Raw genomic sequence first — 18,012 nt, 5'->3', positions numbered from 1 at the left:
GGAGATTCTGTTTGATAGCCTCTGGTTTACTGGAGTGTTTGTATCAGTTCTATACCCAACGCATAGCGTACTATATATCCAACTTTTTTTAGCATAGCTTTGAAGAGTGCCATGTGGAATAATGCCAGAAGCTCTACAAGTTAGATACATCTTGCCAGATGCCCCTGGGGAGGTGGGCAGTTGCTACGATTTTGGGTGGGATTGTTTCCTGTTAATGATTGAGCAGCTGAGAGCCTGTTACTTCATTGAGCCCTTGGACATTTCTGGATGTACTGTACAAACTTTTTAAAGCCAGAAGAAGAATCACTGAAGAGTAACTGTTATGATATTCTCCACATTCACCTTTGTGTAAATGCATTAACAGGTTATAGGTTACGGGGTACAGTGTTTAGTAGTGATACAATTTTCTTTCCGCTTAGTCAGCTCTCCTTATCTTTGAATCTGGATAACTATGAAGTTATCAACATTACGGAAAATGCAGCATTATATTAAGTATAAAATTTAAACTTGCCAGTTTTCCAACTTCCAAATGTTTAGAAATGATCCCAGTGGAAAGGCGTATTAATTGCAATACACATATATAATTAAGTAAAGACTTCCTACTAATAAAAAGGTGTTTTCTTTAACAGGCAGCCCCTTTGGTTTGAAAAATGCGTCAAATCTTCGGCCCTTAAATCTTCTACAGGTAATTGATATACTTGGACACAATAATAATGATAATTTCTTAATTTTCTTTAGAGACGTGTTTAGTGCTGCTTACTGCATTGCCCCCCACGGATCTTTGAAGCCAGTTGATCAGACAAACCATTTACTGCAAATTTTAGTTGTTTATTTAAAACACTTAGAAGTAGCTTTTTATCTTCTTCTATAAAGATACCAGGTGGAAATTACATTCTTAGCTCACAACAAAGCAGCTAGTTCTCAGTAACAATCTAAAAATGCTGACATTTGAATTCAAGAGATTAATCCTAAAATAAAATCTTCTATTTTCAGGAATTTCCTAAGCTTTTATTGCAAATCATTCTTTAAACTGAAGTTATGATTATTTTAAAATTACAAAACAGTACAGTAGAATCACTCAGGGGTTATGCATACAAGGCCTAAAAACGGAGCTGGACATGCACAGGTAGGTGCCAGTAATAGCTTTAAAGAGCTTCTGGTAATGGATATAGAAGTTTGTGTAAGGTAGGGAGTTTAGAAGGTCTGTAAATGTTTTCTTTCTACTAAGCATACATACAAATACATGAGCAAAAGTTGCTTATTATGGCAGAGCTCCATTTAAAAGCAGAACAGGGAGTGTTCGTGGAAGCGAGTGTAGTTCCTGGATCGTGAGGTCAGCTGCAAGTTACAGGTGCAGAAGTGCAGCTTCAGTGTTCTACAAATCTTGCACCATGCTTCAAAAAATGAATACCAGTAAAAGATGAGCTGTAGCTCTGCTACTTCCTCCTCCCACTGCTGTACACACTCCAGAAACATGGAAAAGGGCAGGCACAGGAGGCAGTTATGCCAGAGTAGAGCTTCTCTATAAAATTTAATGCTTGTATTTGTGGGATTCCATGTTGAAGTACATCCTTTCAAGCTACTTCTGCCACTCATATAAGCCAAGAATAATTTGGCTGAAATCAGTGCAATTAAAGCTGAGATAAGGGAGAGGAATCAAAACTGTTTCACTTTAACTTTCTTTTTTTTTGATCAGACCTTGCAGCTTGCTGATTTGAAGCATCTGTTAAAATTCAGTGAAATATTCTGAAAGTGAAAATAATATACAGTGCTTTTGAAGACTAGCCTTTACATTTCCAGTATCAGTATGATCTCTACTATTTTAATTGGAATAATAAAAATGTATTTTCCTGTGGAAATATCTCGCTATAATTTAATGCAGGTTTGTTTTCTGAGCATAAGGCTTTTTCACAAACAACAGCAGTTGTGAACTGATTCATTTTAAAAGATTTAAAAAAAAAAAAAAACAAACTACCAAACAGAAAACACAACCAAAATAAAACCAAACCTCCAAGGAGTACGTCATTATCAATGTCATGTTCATCCTAGGACAGTGGGAAACTCAGCAGTTTGGTTGAATTATGCCTTTTGTTTTTAATCTTCAACAGCTTCCAGGTGGTTCACTTATTTTTAACCCACTCCAGCAACAACAGCAGCAGCAGCTGTCACAGTTTTCTCCACAGCAACAATCTCAGCAGCCTACAACCTGTAGTCCTCAGCAACAGGGAGAACAGGTGTGTGCTAACAGCCCTCAGTCTGGGGTGCATGGATGAAACAGTTTCTCCTATTCTCCCCATCTTCACAAGTAAATGAGCCTTTACACAACAGATAAGAAGCAGAGAGGGAGGAAAGTCTTCCTCCAAAACCTTCTCAAACTGCAAAGACTGCAGTGGCTTTGTTGCCATGGCTGGAGCTGGGTTATTCTCCTTTATTTATATCCTGTATTAGAAGAGCTATAACAAAACAACTGGCTAAGCATTGTCTTACTCTAGCATGAAGAGAGCCAGCCCACTGTATGAGTGGTACAAAATCAGCTTAGTGTTGTCCCGTTTATCATACCTAGCTGATATGTACGATGAACAGAGAAGAAGAGTCGGCTCATGATCCTCACTTCTGGATTTCAACAGAATTGTTGTCAGTTGGCTTTAAAGCTGTAATCGTAAGACACTTGCTCTACTGCTGCCTGTAATGAGTGTTAAAGGCTTTAATCACTGAAGAAGTCTAAAGCCTTGATAGAGTCCAGTCTGCTCTCAAAATGACAAATTTTGAGTGGTTGGTTCTACCTGTGCCTGAAAATCTTACCAGCACTAATGCAGCGATTTGGGAAAACTAGCTGCTTTGCTTTTGAATTCTTTTGCATGTCTGGGAAGACAAAAGATAGACTTCTTTTACCAAATAGTCTCTACTGGATACTCAGTTTGTCATAATAATTTTGCTTGTGCTACTGTAGACTCTTCATAAAAAAGATGCCTCTTTAAAATGTTTTTGTGGTGTATAGTCTCCTGTGTCACAGGCCTTGTTCTGGAATGTGGAACAGTTTAATGGGAGACTTTCAGATTTATTCTCAGAATCCAAATGTCAGTTACTAGTTGAATTACTAAAAAAAAAGTCATTGGGTTTTATTTTCTAGACATTGACCTTTAAGGGCATCTACAAAAAGGCTGATGTAAGCCTAGTCCTTCTTGTGGCAGAAAGTTCTTCTGGAGGAAGTCAATCTCTCTGCATTTCCTAACTTGCCCTAAGGAACTTATCTCTTACCACACATTATAGAGTAAGACTAGGGTCACTAGCTAAAATGAGCTTTTATGAATACCAGATTCCTTAGCTTTCACTAAGGACAAGAACGTATATGTTCACGGTGCTTGTTGGAAAAAACCTAAGCCCAACAATTTTCTGTGCTGCCAACAGAATATATACATTCTCATCTCTTAGGGTTTTTCCCAAATGTTGGTTCTATGACTTTAAGTCTTTCTTACTCATCTTCATTGAGATGATAATGTCGTCTTAATGTGCAATCTTTTGGTCAAGTTTACCTGGATCTTAGTGGCATTATTTTGTATGGTTATTCTAAAGCAGCACTGCAACTCCTGGAAATGCACCAGCTGAAAAGCTTTTTTTTTTCTGACTGGTAAGCCATGCAGTTTGCTTGAATCACGTATATACTACTTTATTTCCCCCCTCTATGAATCAATGCATAATTTAAGTTCTAAAAAAGGTCATAATTCAGTACCCTTTGACTTCAGTAGACGCTAGATCAGACTCCACTATTTCCATTCAAGTGATTACTGTAAGAACTACTCTATTCTAAAAATAAAATTTTAAAAGCAGGGCTTGTATTTCTTATGAAATTAAGGAGCGCATGGCACACTATGAACATGTGAATGTAAGTTTCAGACTTTCCACATTTTGATTGATTAGGACCTTTGCACATGGATGGTTTAGGTGTCACCTGAAGCCTCTGGGGTTGGGAGTGGGATGGGAAATGTCATAAGATTACAACCATAAACTGTAGTCTCCGCTGACTGCAGGGAAGTTGATAACGACATGGGACTTGTGCTGGGTAACAGGCATAATACTATTTCTGCCAAAACAGCTCTGTTCTGGGGCATCCAACATCTGTTTGTTCTTCTTTAATAGTGACTACATTGTAGCCTGTGTCTACATGCGCTGGAAGATGTAGAACTAAATGTTTTTAAGTGGCACTTCAAAAGTTTGCTTTCACACTGGCTTTATTTACTTTTTCATTGACACCAAAGTTTGGTAATAAGGATCAAGCTTTTCATTTTTGCTAGGGGTCTGACCAAGGTCCATCCAATCAAGATCAGGCATTATCTGCCCAACAAGCTGCTGTAATTAACCTGACCGGAGTAGGGAATTTTATGCAACCTCAAGCCACAGGTATGTGCTTGCTGAGCCTCCTTTTGTAGTTCAGTGTGTATCTTGATAAACTCACACTGAAATGAAGTTTGGTCTTAAGTCTTACGTTAGATCAGAACAATTTACTATTTATTATCAGCACATGAATTATACAAGAAATTCTGGACTTCCAAAGCATGCACTTTTCTGCTTTGTTTGGCAGTTAAGTGTGGTAAATTGATAATATCACATGAAAGTAAGTCACACTTGATACAAAAAGGACATACAGGGAGCTTCCATGCCAAACTTCATTGAGGAATGTTCCCTTAACTGTGCTGTTAACATCCAGTATGAGAAACCTCTTTGTGTCTCCACAAGCACTTCATGATCTAATTATGTTCTAACTAACAGAGTATGTATACCATGTATACTTTATTCTGCACTGTTTCCAGTTTGACTCTGAAACTAATTCTATTGATCCCCCTTTTCCGTTACACTCTATTCCTATGTCTTCCTTGCCTGATCCTGACAAACTCAACCTGACCTCTTTGACCTGCCTGCTTTCCCCTTCTCCTCTCTTAGTGTTGTCTCAGCTTGGCTCTGCTGTGAACAGACCTGGGCAAAGCCTTCCTCAGCAGAGACTCCAGCTCTCTTCTGCCTTACAACAGCAACAGCAGCAAGCCTTGCAGCAGCAACAGATACAAGTAATCCAGCAACTTCACTCTGACTGTGTTTAAAAAAAAAAAATTAAATTTAAAAATATAATTCTCAGCTCCAAAACCAAAAATCTTGCCCCCTTGACTTTTTTTTTAAACTAATGTCTTTATGGTCTTGCAAATGAAGAAAACATGAATTTTGGCAAACTATATCACAAAAGATTTGAAATCTGTGGTTCTCTCAGCTTGGAGCACTGAATTTATTTTTATTCATTTAAGCCATCCACCTCCCTGATTTGCTAACATTCAAGGAGTGCTTGTGGCACATACCTAAATAAGCTCTGCCAGGTGCCAGTAGATTTCAAAATAGCATGAATGTAGGCACTTGTAAGTTCAAATGTAGCACTGCTCCTGTCAGTATATGGAAGCAACAGCTCTGGCAAAGCATTCCTTTAGCATTCCATCAGTTGCTTTATGAAATTATTTTAGTATTTTTTTTAGCACACAGTCTCCTCTTTGTGATACATATAGAAAATACATACAATGCATACACTGAAAAGGTATTATGTTAAAAAAGTGTACTATGTAACCCAAACGTTCACTGAAGTTGCTGAGTTACTGCAGTTACTGCAATGGAGAGAAAGGGCAAAGAAACAAAGCTGTCCGAGTACATGTGTAAAACGTTCGCTATGCCCTCAGCAGGCTTCTGTGCCACTGGTGCTGCTTGACTGTACTCATTGCCCCAGTACATGGTGTTTTCCTTTTGTCAACCTGGTGCTTCCTCATTTTTTTTTTCCATCTTTTTCCCCCACCTTCCTCTCATTCTTCCTGATGTGAAACATAGCTTTATAGTCAACAATAACAAGCTCTTTTTCCCCCCTTCTCCTCACGGCAGCAGTTGCGATTCTTGCAGCATCAAATGGCTATGGCAGCAGCAGCAGCAGCACAAGCAGCTCACCTGCGTCATCAACAGCATTCAGGCAGCCCCTCAAAAAGTAAAAGGAAAAGAGGCACACCAGCCCCTCCAAAATCCTGAGACTTGCTTTTTCCACACCCCTCCCCCCAAATAGAAAATTGATTCAGAGGGGGGTGGGGTTTTTTCATATTAAAAAGGAGAAAGCTTAAAAACAAATCAGTGTTTTACATTACTGATGGGAAAATGAACTTTTGATGTTACAGAATTTAGAGATTTCACCTATAAAGCAGCTAAGGTCTGGTTTCCTCAAGTCACTTAATTTTTTAACAGAACATTTTATCTTGTATTTTTTACCACTCAGCAGCATTGTACATAGTAAAAGGGTGAAAAACATTTTAGGAAAAATGAACTTTGTAAATGTAGTATTGGTATTTGTTTATTTAGTATAAAAGGTTTGTGAACACTGTAACAAATACAATTTTTACAAATCCATTTTCAAAAAGATCTCTCCTTTTGTTCACTTGGGCTTTATACTTTTTATTACTTTGTCTATCAGCTTCTTTACTTCTTTGTGCCTTGTAATTGCTCTGGTGATACAGTCCTGAAGCTTGGCTCCTGTAAGAGGACTTCCACCTAAAAATTAAAGGGAACAATTTTATTTTCTATTTATACTTCAGCTAAGTATCTCTAAATGTGTTTTCCAAATGAGAGTAATACAGTAATTCTCATGACCAACAACTTTCACCTGGGGGGCATACAGCTTTGCCAACTCTAATCTCAGGCAAAGAAAACAGAAACAAACTAGAAGGTACAACAGGAGACATGCTCAAAATCTGTCCTTTGTTGTATGTAGGTCAAGCTGTGACTTCTTTTTTAACTTAGGCTAGAATAGACTATTTCAGCTGGAAGGGACCTACAACAATCATGGGGACCTACAACTTCAGTCATGCCACCTTCATCCAAATTAATTTCAAGAACAAGTCATTTAATAAGTACTCAAGCAGACTGCCTGTTACTATAAAGCACCCACATTTTACAAAGAAAAGCAGGTACATAACATCTAGGGCAAGAAAAGATTGTCATCTCCATAGGTTCCTGTGTAATAAACTTGGAAGTACCTGGTTTATGGACAGAACATAGTCTGCCTTCATCATCAGTTACAATAGTTACTGTTCCAGTTGCTAAGTCTTCTTCTTCAGCAGTTGGATCAACAATGAGTAATGTGCTTGTGAAAGAAAAACACATGCAAACACGTTAGTATATGTTGCTCCATTAACATTATTGCAAAGTACACATAACTTACTAATTTTTACTGTAGTCTTACAAAATACTTGTAGGTGGACTTAGTGCACAGGCTTATCTGTTTTCTTACCAAAATGCATTGATTTAAAAGAAGAAAAATAAAAATGAAGTGGGAGATTCCACATATTCAAGTGCATATGTCTGTTAAAATATTGCTTGTTGAAAATACAGCTTTATGCCTAAGTTTCATAGATTTGTGATACCTGTGTGTTGCAGGAAAATGCCATTAAACTGCCATTTGCAATATGTAGTCACTCGTTTCATAGTTATGCAAAGAAAAGGCAGTTGGTTTTAGGCTGCACTAATCTCTACTAGACCTTAAGGCAAAGCTCATTTCCAATGGTAAAGTCACCAAAGTAGTTCTCCCTTTCTCGTCAGAGAACTCTAACACCACTCAGACTGGCAATAGTTCAAAAATAGATTTACTGGCTTCCTTAAGGCAGGCAAAACAAGCTGTCATACATCACATGATGCAGATCATCATTAAAAGAGATTAAATATTGTTATTTTTGAACCATTTAGTAAGTTAAAAATAGAGCAAACTAGTGGAAAAAGAAAAAAAGAGGATCTAAACTGTAAGCCAACTTTGCACAACAAGAAAAACTTGAACTTCAAAAAAGCCAAACAACCACTGTTCAGCCTTAGTTTCTTTAAAAAAAAAATAAAAATCACTACCATTACAAACATTTGGCTGAAGAGCAGGTATCGACAGGAAAGACTTTAGCTGAAGTTTTCATGAAGCCTCAGTTTATACTGTTAAACTAAAATTTAGTATTGATGTAATTAAACTCAATTTAGCAGCTGGAGTACACTTATGCTAAGTGATGTTTCTGACAAGTTTGCGGGGGAGGGAAGTCAGTAGCAAGGCTATAGGAGCTGATACACAAAATAAATGGAAGGGTAACAGAATTTTTCAATTTGAACTCATAGTCAAGGCATAATTAAAGGTTTTCTGGGTGATTTAAAACTTCACCAATGGTTTCAGATTGCCATTTAATAGCAGTAGTGTAATGAAAATGTAAGTCCTTAGCTACGCTACTCAAAAATACTGCTTTATTAATTCTACCCACATGCGCTGTGCAGCATCAGCCCTTTGCATGACACAGGGACCTGGCACACACAGAGAGTTCGCTGCATCAGACTTACTATTTATGTACAGGTTGACTCCACAGGAGCCAGCTGTGGAGCTGCACAGTGCTCCGCACCAGCGTTCCTCACCCGTGGCCACACTACCCAGCAACCCTGAAGTTTTATTTATTCAAGGTGGGCTTTTACACAGAAGAAAAATGTCTCTGGAAGCCAGAGTATGTAAAGCATATTATTTAGAGGGCTGTGTCAACAGCTGTTGAAAAACTAATAAACCAGAATTTAAAAAAACCAAACCCCAAACCACACAAAACAGGGACACACCCCCTCAGTGTTTAGTTTCAGGAGCTGAAGGGAGACTTAAGTAACTTGTTTGATGCAACAGTCGGTTTCAGTGAAGGGAACAAAGCCCAACAGACTGTCACTGAAAGCTTTCTTCCAAAGGCAACTTTTTTGTCTATTGGTAAGTAAGCGTGATTTCTTTGCAAATAATATCCAACTGACAACTGTCTGCCTATCATGCTATCCAAACTCTCTCACTTTCAGTCTACATCAAACTCCAGACGCACCAGAACTGGTATTAAAGCCATTAACAGAAGCACTCTAAAATACTGATAACTTTCTGCTTCGATTCATTTTGGTAATCACTTGGTCAACATTTGAGTTTAGTGCTCCCCCCACCCCATCTCATATTTGAATGAAAGGGCCTATTAATCATTTCTGTGAATACAGATTAATGTGCCATAAACCCCTGACGTCTCTAAATATACCTAAATCTTAAATCAGATTCATAGCACAGTGAGCATCATCTTATTTGTCATTTTCTACTTTTCAAATGGATACCACCACAACTAACTGCATTTCTTATAAACAACAGCAGAACACATACTTAACATACGTGGACTAATGAAGAGCCAGTAAACAATTTCAGGTGAGGAGTCAAGTTATCAGATGTGATAATTTTGAATTCTCATAATCAGATTCTTTACCTACATCAACAATGACTTAAGAGTGCTGGTCATACTTCATCCTGGGTAATTACGTTTTCAGTTATCCAGAGGTTCTGTTGTTCTAACAGGACCGTTACCTCTTACTTCCTCTGTTGACTAAATCCTTGGTATAAGCTGTTCAAAAACTACCATCTTTTATATCAGTTATTTAAATAGGCTTCTAAAACATTAATTGCATTGGTAACAGTCTTTCATCTCGAAGATACTTCAAAAACATAAAACAATACCTGTTCCCGTACTTCTAAGCATATTTTTTAGGTTGGGAACCAGTTCTGCTTTAAGTCATGGGAAGAAGCTGGACAGACTTCGTTTTGTTCTGTGTTCTTACTCGTATCACAGAACTACACGTCAGTTCAACAAGAAAGGCTGCGGATTAAGATCAAGTGAAACAGCACTGCCTGAGACTCTACCCTCTTCACTAGCAGAAGTACATAGGAAGTTCAGAAACATCATTGGTAGCATCCTCTGTCTTTCACTTCTTTTACATACGCAATTGTTTTCATAAGGACAGAACTGTTACAAACTTACTCATCAAATATAGCAAATGATGTGGCAACCGGATGCTTTCTGATAATCAAAGGATTCTTCTGTTTTAAATTAACTTCTGATAAACCAGTTTCTTCATTTATAGTAACTGATGGCAATTGTACTGAAGAAATGAAAAAATGACAATGGTATAATATTAAATATTGCTGGTTTTAGTAGTCTTGGAGATCTCTAGGCCTACTGAAATAGTTAAGCTGTTCATTTAAGCCACTGAAAATCAATCAGAATAGATTTTTGGCTACATTACTGGTGTTCTGTACAAAAAGTTTCTTGAATTCGAGGGAAGTATTTCGCTTAGAACTATCCATTTGAGAAAGTATTCTCCTCAAGCTAACATTCTTCCTTACACAGAAGCATTTTCTGCTTCCAAAACGCCATACAATTACAATACCTTTAAAGTCATATTTAACAAAAAGTTATTTTCCCCAAAAAAACCTACTGGACATACAAAAATCAGTGCAATCTGATCTTCAGATAACTCTTGCTATGACAACCCATACAGTGTTGCAGACAAGAAAATCAAGAGCAAAGTAGCTATAGGAATTCAAAGGTAAGCAATTCAGTTCGAAAACGAGGCCTTGCAGAAAGCTTCCCTTTATACTGCCTCCTACGTACATTTATAACCCACATACCTGTGAATAATTAATCCATATGTTGCATGCATAAAAACAGTTTTTTCAGACTACAATGTGTTAAGCTAGGAATATTCTGTTGTGACAAATAAGCAAAGCCCTCAACAACTTACTCTGCCTACACAAAATACATTAACAAGGTAGGACCCTGATGTAGACATTGAAGTTGTTTATGGCCACTGCTGCTGCAAGATTCAGATCTCTGACACAGAGGAACACATGACAGAATAGCTCTTAGTCTTATAAGAGAGCAATAATATGCATACAGAAAGATCCTACTCCCCGGGTGTTACACATCTATGGCAGCCATACCATCATTTCCACCTTGTATTTGTGTTTTAGTAATACAGCATTCAAATGACAGGGAACAAGCAGTCTTAAGGAATTGTGAACTAGTTACCTATTCATCATGATTCAAAACTAACGTATTACTCCAAGCAACGATAATCAGAGTGTGTCTCTTGCTCTAGAAAAGACTTACCATTTTTTAATGCTGCTAACAAAGCAAAGGCACTGGCATCCAAAATGTTTCCATCATAGTCCAGACATATGATATCACAGTATAACACCCAAGCAAGCTATCAAAAAAGGTTTGCACATGTGAGATATAACAGCAGCTAAGCAAATGGTGCAATATCTAAGAAAATGCTGGCCACATGAACAAAGACAGTTACTTCTATTACAATTTTTACACTTCAGATGTAAACCAAGCTATGAAGACTAAAAAGCAAAAACAACAACAAAACAACCTATAACCCCAAATACTTCTTTAACATCTCAACACTGTGATGTTGTTAGTATGTCCCTCTTTATTTTGAGATACAATTTACCTTGCCGTTTGCGATACATAGGTCTTCTTTCGCTATTATCTGTGAACTAAAATTAAATGAGAGCGTAAGCAAGGAAACAGAAAATTGTCTTGCAGAGTTGTTCATGTTTTAAATGCACTAAGATGGTTCTTACTTTTCAATCACATCTGCAATGAACTGGCTTGCTGCTTGAGCCTCTTCACCAGGTGGTCCAGAGCGAAACCTCGTTGAACAGAGGGATGGCAGTTCTACATTTGGAACTAGGTAGCAAGAATCATTAGACATAAAGAAAGCAGGCAATGGGATATCAAAAATAGAAATAAGACAATATGCACTCTTAATACCATTTCATGTACTTCAAATGAAAGGCAAGACCAAGAATTTTTCAGTCAAGCCTTCCTACTTCTTTCCTCAAAAATAAAGCTATGCATGAATTTGTATTAAAGAACTTGTAGTACTCTGTAGTCAGAAACTATATATCCCATGGAGAAGCACATACTCCTAACTACCATTTTCTGTTTTAATCCTGCTATGAATATCATGACCCCACACAAACTCTTCTTTAAGTGTTAAGCATTCTTAAGTAGATCAAGAAACAACAGCATCTTCATCCCACTGCCTGACTTTACTGGTATGCTGTCTGCTTTTCATCACCATTGAAGCTTTAGACTTGAAGCAAAAACATGCATAAACATTTGTGAAAAAAAATTAAAAAACCCCTAAGCATAATCAAGTTCACTGGAAACAACATACTTTGGAGATGTCTTATAAAAAGGGGATTTATTCTAAGCTCTCAGTTCCATGAAATTATTTTATTTCAAAAGAAACTCCAAACATGAGTGAGGACATACCCCGGGACTTCTACAGTGCTCCAAGAAATAAAGAGGGTTTATTTCATTTAAGAGTTAAATTTTTTGCCTACAGGGACTTCAAGACAAACGTTAATGTGCCTTTGCATAACCTTGCATGCCACAATCTTTTTTTTATAGATGAACTACCTTCCCCCTCTTAACGTACATACTTCCCCCTGCTGCAGGTTTTTTTCAGCCTGGTCTGGTATCAGCAATATGAAGGTAGCTTTACATGCAAAACTCACAAGCAAAGCAGGGGGAATTCTGAAATTTCTTAAGTACCATTGCCTATATGTCAACTTGGAAACTGATTTTAAGGAACGTAATACAATTTTACCCAAATTCATTCTTTTAAGAAGTCTTCACAGCACACTCAATCTGTCCCATGATTACAGCCTTTTAGCTGAAGCAATACAAGATTTGAGTAAGATCCATACTGAAAAGCTTACCAATATATCCCTTATTAGCAGAATCTACTGTGGGTGCAGCAAGCTCCTGGAGAAAAAGAAGACAAAAATGAAGAGCTGAATTTTGTACAAAAAGATTTTCCAGCTATTCCATATACAAATGGCCATTTTCGTGCCAGTTATCATTACAATGATATTTACAAGAGCCATTTTTAATCAGTCCCTGTCTGTATTTTTTTATGGGAAAACTCAATACAGGGATGTGCTGTGATTTGTCTGATAGTTCATGGCAGGCCAGCGGCCAAGTTGAGGCTACAAGGCACTTAAAGTCTTTCTTATTTCTACATAAAAGCTATACAATTGAAGAGTTACTGAATATTGATCAATAAGTGCATTGGTAACTAGTTGGCTGGACTATTATTTTTGTATACATCTTTCCCCATATACAATACACACCACAAAAATACATGTTCTCAGACTATACAGGTAGGATTAGACAATTACATATTAACTTTCACATCTGAAAGGAACTCAGGTGAAAGACTGTAATTGTGTCTGACTGGCATATTATTGTAACTCTGCAGGAGATTCATTCTAAACACAAATGCGCAAGTTCAGCTAACAGCTAAATTAAAATAAAAACCAACCATACCGCTTTAACTCCACAAATCACCGTAGTATTTCCTAACTTCACCAGGGCAGAACCATCTGCAGTAGTAATTGAACCTGAAGAGAGAAAGTGCTATTCAATAAAATCTATTTTTCCATTCAAAGGGCCTTAATTAACACCCACCTTCACAAAGTGTTTACTTTCCATCATTTCATACTAAACACAGGCTAAGCAAAGTTTCGATGAATCCATAGTCGGAACAGAATCTCTGTATTAAAACAGTCAATCACACAGAATCACACAGAATGGTTGAGGCTGGAAGGGACTGCTGGAGGTCATCTGGTCCAACCCCCCGCTCAAGCAGGGCCACCTAGAGCAGGTTGGACTGCATCTGGACTGCATCCAGATGGCTTTTGAATATCTCCAGGGATGGAGACTCCACAACTTCTCTGGGCAACCTGTGCCACTGCTTGGTCACCCTCAGTAAAAAGTGTTTCCTCATGTTCACAGGCAACCTCTTGTGCTTCAGGTTGCACCCATTGCCTCGTGTCCTGTTGCTGAGCGCTGCTGAAAAGAGCCTGGCTCTGTCTTCTTCGCACCCTCCCTTGAGGTATTCATATACATTGATAAGATCCTCCCTCAGCCTTCTCTTCTCTAGGCTGAACAGTCCCAGCTCTCTCAGCCTTTCCTCATAGGAGAGATGCTCCAGTCCCTTCATCATCTTTATGGCCCTTTGTTGGACCCTCTCCAGTATGTCAACGTCTCTCTTGTACTGGGGAGCCCAGCACTGGACACAGTACTCCAGGTGTGGCCTCACCAGTGTTGAATAAAGGGGAAGGATCACCTCCCTCAACCCGCTGGCAATGCTTTGCCTAGTGCAGTCCAGGAAAACAGTGATATTTTTTGCAACAAGGGCACATTGCTGGCTCATGTTCAACCCTGTGTCCACCAGGACTCCCTGTTCCTTTTCTGTCAAGCTGCTTTCCAGCTGGGTGGCTCCCAGTACCTACTGGTGCCTGGGGTTGTTCCTCCCCAGGTGCAAGACTTTGTGCTTCTCTTTGTTGAACTTGATGAGGTTCCTGTCAGCCCATTTCTCCAGCCTGTTGAGGCCCCTCTGCCTGGCAGCACAACCCTCTGGCGTATCAGCCACTCCTCCCAGTTTGGTGTCATTTGCAAACTTCCTGAGGGTACACTTTACCCCATCATCCAGATCATTAATGAAGATGTTGAACAGATTACACCCACAACTGATCCCTGGCGTACTTTTTTTAAACCAGAAATCATAGACGGTTACTATTAGCCCACCTTCTGGCTGACCAACAGCAAGAGCTAATGGAAGACAGCATTGTACAATGGAAGAGACCTGCAGTGTCAAGTTTGAGCAATAATCAGCAACCATTCCTTGCTTGTACGCTAACCTGTATTTTACTTTTAGAAATTATGAGGTGTAAGAAAGGCAGGTAAGGTGCTGCTCCTCACTGCTAAGATGTATCTTGCCTCTGCTTGAGACAATTGCTCATCAAGCTTAGAACAAAGCAGAAGCCAGGAGTCACAGCCTCTTTCAAGATGCTAGGACATCAATTTTGCGCTGGTCAGTATATGCCTAGGCACTGCCTTCAGCATCTACAACATACGCTGTTTATCTTAGAAAGGGACAAGCTTCCATGACCACCTAAATTGTGCCGTGCATACCAGCCCAGGAGCAGAACTGAGTAATTACATTGTGCACACCAGCCCAGGAGGACAGAATAATAATGCTCAAATATATTACAGTATCATGCATTCTCTTTAATGCTTGTTGAAACTATAAATAAAAATCCTTCCTCTTTTTGTTTCAAAATGCAAGAACCAAGAAAACTGATTAGCAAGTCACTAAGGTCACTATTATAATCTGAGATTAATAATACCTCCCCCATTATTATTATTCCAAATAAGCACTTGCCTATGTTGACAGTGGTTGCCCGGAATTCACCTAACTCCCTTCCATCGGGTCGACAGTTCTCTTTCTAAACAAAAATTACAAAGTTCAAATTAGAAAATTTATTTTATTTAATAACACACCAATATTTACGCTAAAGGACTTCATATAAAATAGTATTCTCTTCTTTTTAGCAGAAATGTGCAGCTACAAAAACACTAGGGAATATTTGATCACATTCTAGACAGTTTTTCATCAACTGATATGTAGCTTGTAGTTGTAGGCCCACAAAAACCCTATTTTTTAATTTACTATAATTTATTTAGAAAATAAATCTAATAATAGATAAATTGTCTCTTAGGGTAACTGGCTAGATTCAGAATATCGTCCAAGAATGAATACTCACAGATACCTTAAAAAGAGAGTTTCTATCTGTCTGCATTGTTTATATTTTGTAGGCAATTCCCCTCCCCCATCCCCACCTAGTGGAGCTCTTAAAATTAATGTTAGAGTGAACTAAAGAAAAACAAAACCACCCCCCAAAAAAACCCGAATGTTCAAATACCATCAGTCAAAAGCTATACAATACCTGAACCTTAAGTTAGAAATTGTACCAATTCACTGTCATGTTAGATCAGAATTATTATTCATCACAATTTCAAGCTTCTCAAAAGCAAAGACTTTTGGTTGAATTATGAGAACCAAAACTGACTGCAATAATACTGGATCTATTTCTAAGTCGATGCTGTCTTACTAATGGATAGAATAATTTAATATACCAAAAAGGCAGTGGTTTTCCTTCACAGTTACAGTGAGCATGGTTAGCAGCAATATTCTCTATTATTTATTTGTAGTAGCATCTAAAAGCCTGGTCTGACATAATTTTGTACTAGGCACAAACCCGCATCACCATCTTGGTCAAATTTAACTCGCATTCCTTTCAAGGCCAACAGAAGCATTTACTCATCACGTTGAACAAGGACACAACCTGCTGCAGCATCAATGCCACAGACAGATGGAAAAACACATTCTAAAGAGTACGACCATTTTCCCCTGCTCAGTGAGTTTTTTGTTTTTCCTTTAGAGTTTCACGTTTCCATATAAATGGATTAAAAAAGCAGAAGCAAGCAAGAAAAAATTGATTACAAGCAATTTATACATGCATATTGCGTTTTACCCACCAAAAATCTTCTGTAATATTCCAATGGTTCCACCGTTCTAAAACAAATAGAAAGAGAAGTTCACATGCAAGCTCCTAAGTAGGCAAGAGATAGCAAAAAAGATAAGCAAGCACTAACCTACAACAACAAATAATCAGAGAATCAAGTCAATGCAAAGCTGCTTAGCAATATGGTTACAGAAAGACTAGGAAACTGTAAACTGACCTAAGAAAAAGATGTTTCCTACATTCACTTCCAAAATGCTTTTTCCTTACAAGGAACCTACCTGCACATATACCTAACACAAACTACCAGCTTTCACCTCAATAACCTTGACTATTAGTTTTAATTCAAAAGAAGAGTTTATTGAGCAAAGGCTGTAGAATGTTTCTGAAGAAATGCAGAAAAAGTAATTTTACTACAGTGTCCAAAATATCTGTTAGTTCAACGACTGCATTCAGATGTACAAAATGGTTTAAAACAATTTCACAGTCCTGAGATCTTAGTTTTTCTTAGAATCTTTAAGAAAATATAAAATTAAAAGATATGCTTCATGCAGTGCTTCAGCTGAGAAATAATTAATGCGTGTGATTAATTATACACTACTAACAGTGTTTGTGTATTAGTATTTTAAGCACAGAACATTTATATAAAAAATACTCAAAAAAGTATCATTGATATTTGAACAAAGCCTTCTCAGTTTTGTTAAAATAAGCTCCTTGTAATGCTTCACTAAACTAGTTCTGCCCATATCTCTTCTCTTCAACAGAGAAGGCTACCCTCCTCCACTTCTAACGCCCCAGGAACCACGGGACAGCTCAGGCTGGCAGAGCCTCTGGAGGGTATTGGGTCCAACCCCAAACCAGGTCCACACAGAGCAGATGTATCGCTCAGGGTCTTGTCCACCTGCACTGACTGCCTCTGAGGACGGAGATACCACAGCCTCCCTGGCTGACCACCCTTCACTATGACTTCCCCCCCGCCAGTATCATGTATTCAGAATCATCTTTCAACCCGTATCCACGATCCACCTTTTCTGCCTTCTCATCACCCCACCCTATTAATTAGCTCAAGGCCTTACTGATTTCTGCGCTTAGCCATGCCTTTTTAAGGCTGAACAAACCCCGCTCGCTCAGCCCCTCCTCGCACATCCCAGGGCTCCAGCCCCCTCAGCACCCCGGCAGCTCCCCGCTGGACCTGCCTTCGCCTGCCCGCGTCCTTCCCGTGCCGGGACGCCCCAAAGCGGAGCCGGCACCCCAGGTGCTGAGCGCCATGGCCGTCAGGCGTCCTACGCTGGGTGTCCAGCAGGAAGCTCCACGGGGAGCCCCCGACACCCGCCCGCGACCCAGCGCCGCCGGGGCGCTCCCGCGGCCGGTAACACGCGGTTACCTCAGCCAGCGCCGGCGCCTACCGCAAACCGGGCGGCTGCCCGCTCTGCCGTGCAGATCACACTGCAGCGCGAAACAGCATCGTAACGAAAATGGTAACAGTTAAAGAGAACACACTGGAGCCCTCTCCCCTCCAGGCGCACGCTGCTGGGGCCGGCGCAGGGCCGCGGTGGTAACGGGGTAAAGGCCCCAACGGCGCCCGCGGGCGCGGGGGCGGCGCTGCCTCGGCCCTCAGGAGCGGGCAGAGGGCACCCGCCCGCCACAGGGAACGAGGAGCGGCCGGGAGACCCCCGCGCCGCGCAAGCGAGGGACAACGGCCGCTAGGCCCGTCACTTACTTGAAAGCCGTCGCCATGGCGGCGCCGT

The 18,012-nt window shown here is 39.5% G+C and overlaps 2 protein-coding genes across 4 annotated transcripts in view; one reads left to right on the top strand and one right to left on the bottom strand.

Moving 5' to 3' along the window:
- The window catches only part of SUPT20H (SPT20 homolog, SAGA complex component), a 33,345-nt gene extending 27,294 nt beyond the window's left edge, over positions 1-6,051 (top strand). Inside the window, exons 20-23 of one of the 3 annotated variants that reach the window (XM_059829634.1) lie at positions 634-685; positions 2,109-2,234; positions 4,293-4,398; positions 5,908-6,051. In XM_059829634.1, the coding sequence (XP_059685617.1) occupies positions 634-685; positions 2,109-2,234; positions 4,293-4,398; positions 5,908-6,011 (388 nt within the window). In that variant the 3' untranslated portion in view covers positions 6,012-6,051. Of the gene's footprint in view, positions 1-629; positions 686-2,108; positions 2,235-4,292; positions 4,399-4,938; positions 5,457-5,907 lie in introns of those variants that run through there. The other 2 variants (XM_059829557.1, XM_059829500.1) reach the window with 2 other exon arrangements.
- Positions 6,052-6,346: 295 nt separating this feature from the next.
- Positions 6,347-18,002, bottom strand: EXOSC8 (exosome component 8). The gene is made up of 11 exons (XM_059829749.1): positions 17,985-18,002; positions 16,281-16,317; positions 15,124-15,187; positions 13,224-13,297; positions 12,614-12,659; positions 11,468-11,573; positions 11,335-11,380; positions 10,986-11,082; positions 9,855-9,975; positions 7,047-7,153; positions 6,347-6,561 (listed from the first exon to the last, which is right to left on the bottom strand). The coding sequence occupies exons 1-11, from the start codon at positions 17,999-18,001 to the stop codon at positions 6,446-6,448; spliced, it is 831 nt and encodes a 276-aa protein (XP_059685732.1). The 5' UTR covers position 18,002; the 3' UTR covers positions 6,347-6,445.
- Between the last annotated feature and the right edge of the window lie 10 nt (positions 18,003-18,012).

The sequence above is a fragment of the Gavia stellata genome, chromosome 1 (assembly GCF_030936135.1).
Source record: "Gavia stellata isolate bGavSte3 chromosome 1, bGavSte3.hap2, whole genome shotgun sequence".
In the NCBI taxonomy this organism is placed as follows: Eukaryota; Metazoa; Chordata; class Aves; order Gaviiformes; family Gaviidae; genus Gavia; species Gavia stellata.
Note: the sequence above shows the minus strand (reverse complement) of the source record. Positions and strands in the feature narration are given on the sequence as shown.

What these genes read in the sequence shown, in the direction of transcription:
- EXOSC8 (XM_059829749.1), bottom strand. An exon ending in GTTAGCAGCATTAAAAAATG is followed by an intron (nt 9,976 to 10,985) that starts GTAAGTCTTTTC and finishes TCATTTCTTCAG; the next exon opens with TACAATTGCCATCAGTTACT. An exon ending in TCATTTGCTATATTTGATGA is followed by an intron (nt 7,154 to 9,854) that starts GTAAGTTTGTAA and finishes TTCTTTCACAAG; the next exon opens with CACATTACTCATTGTTGATC.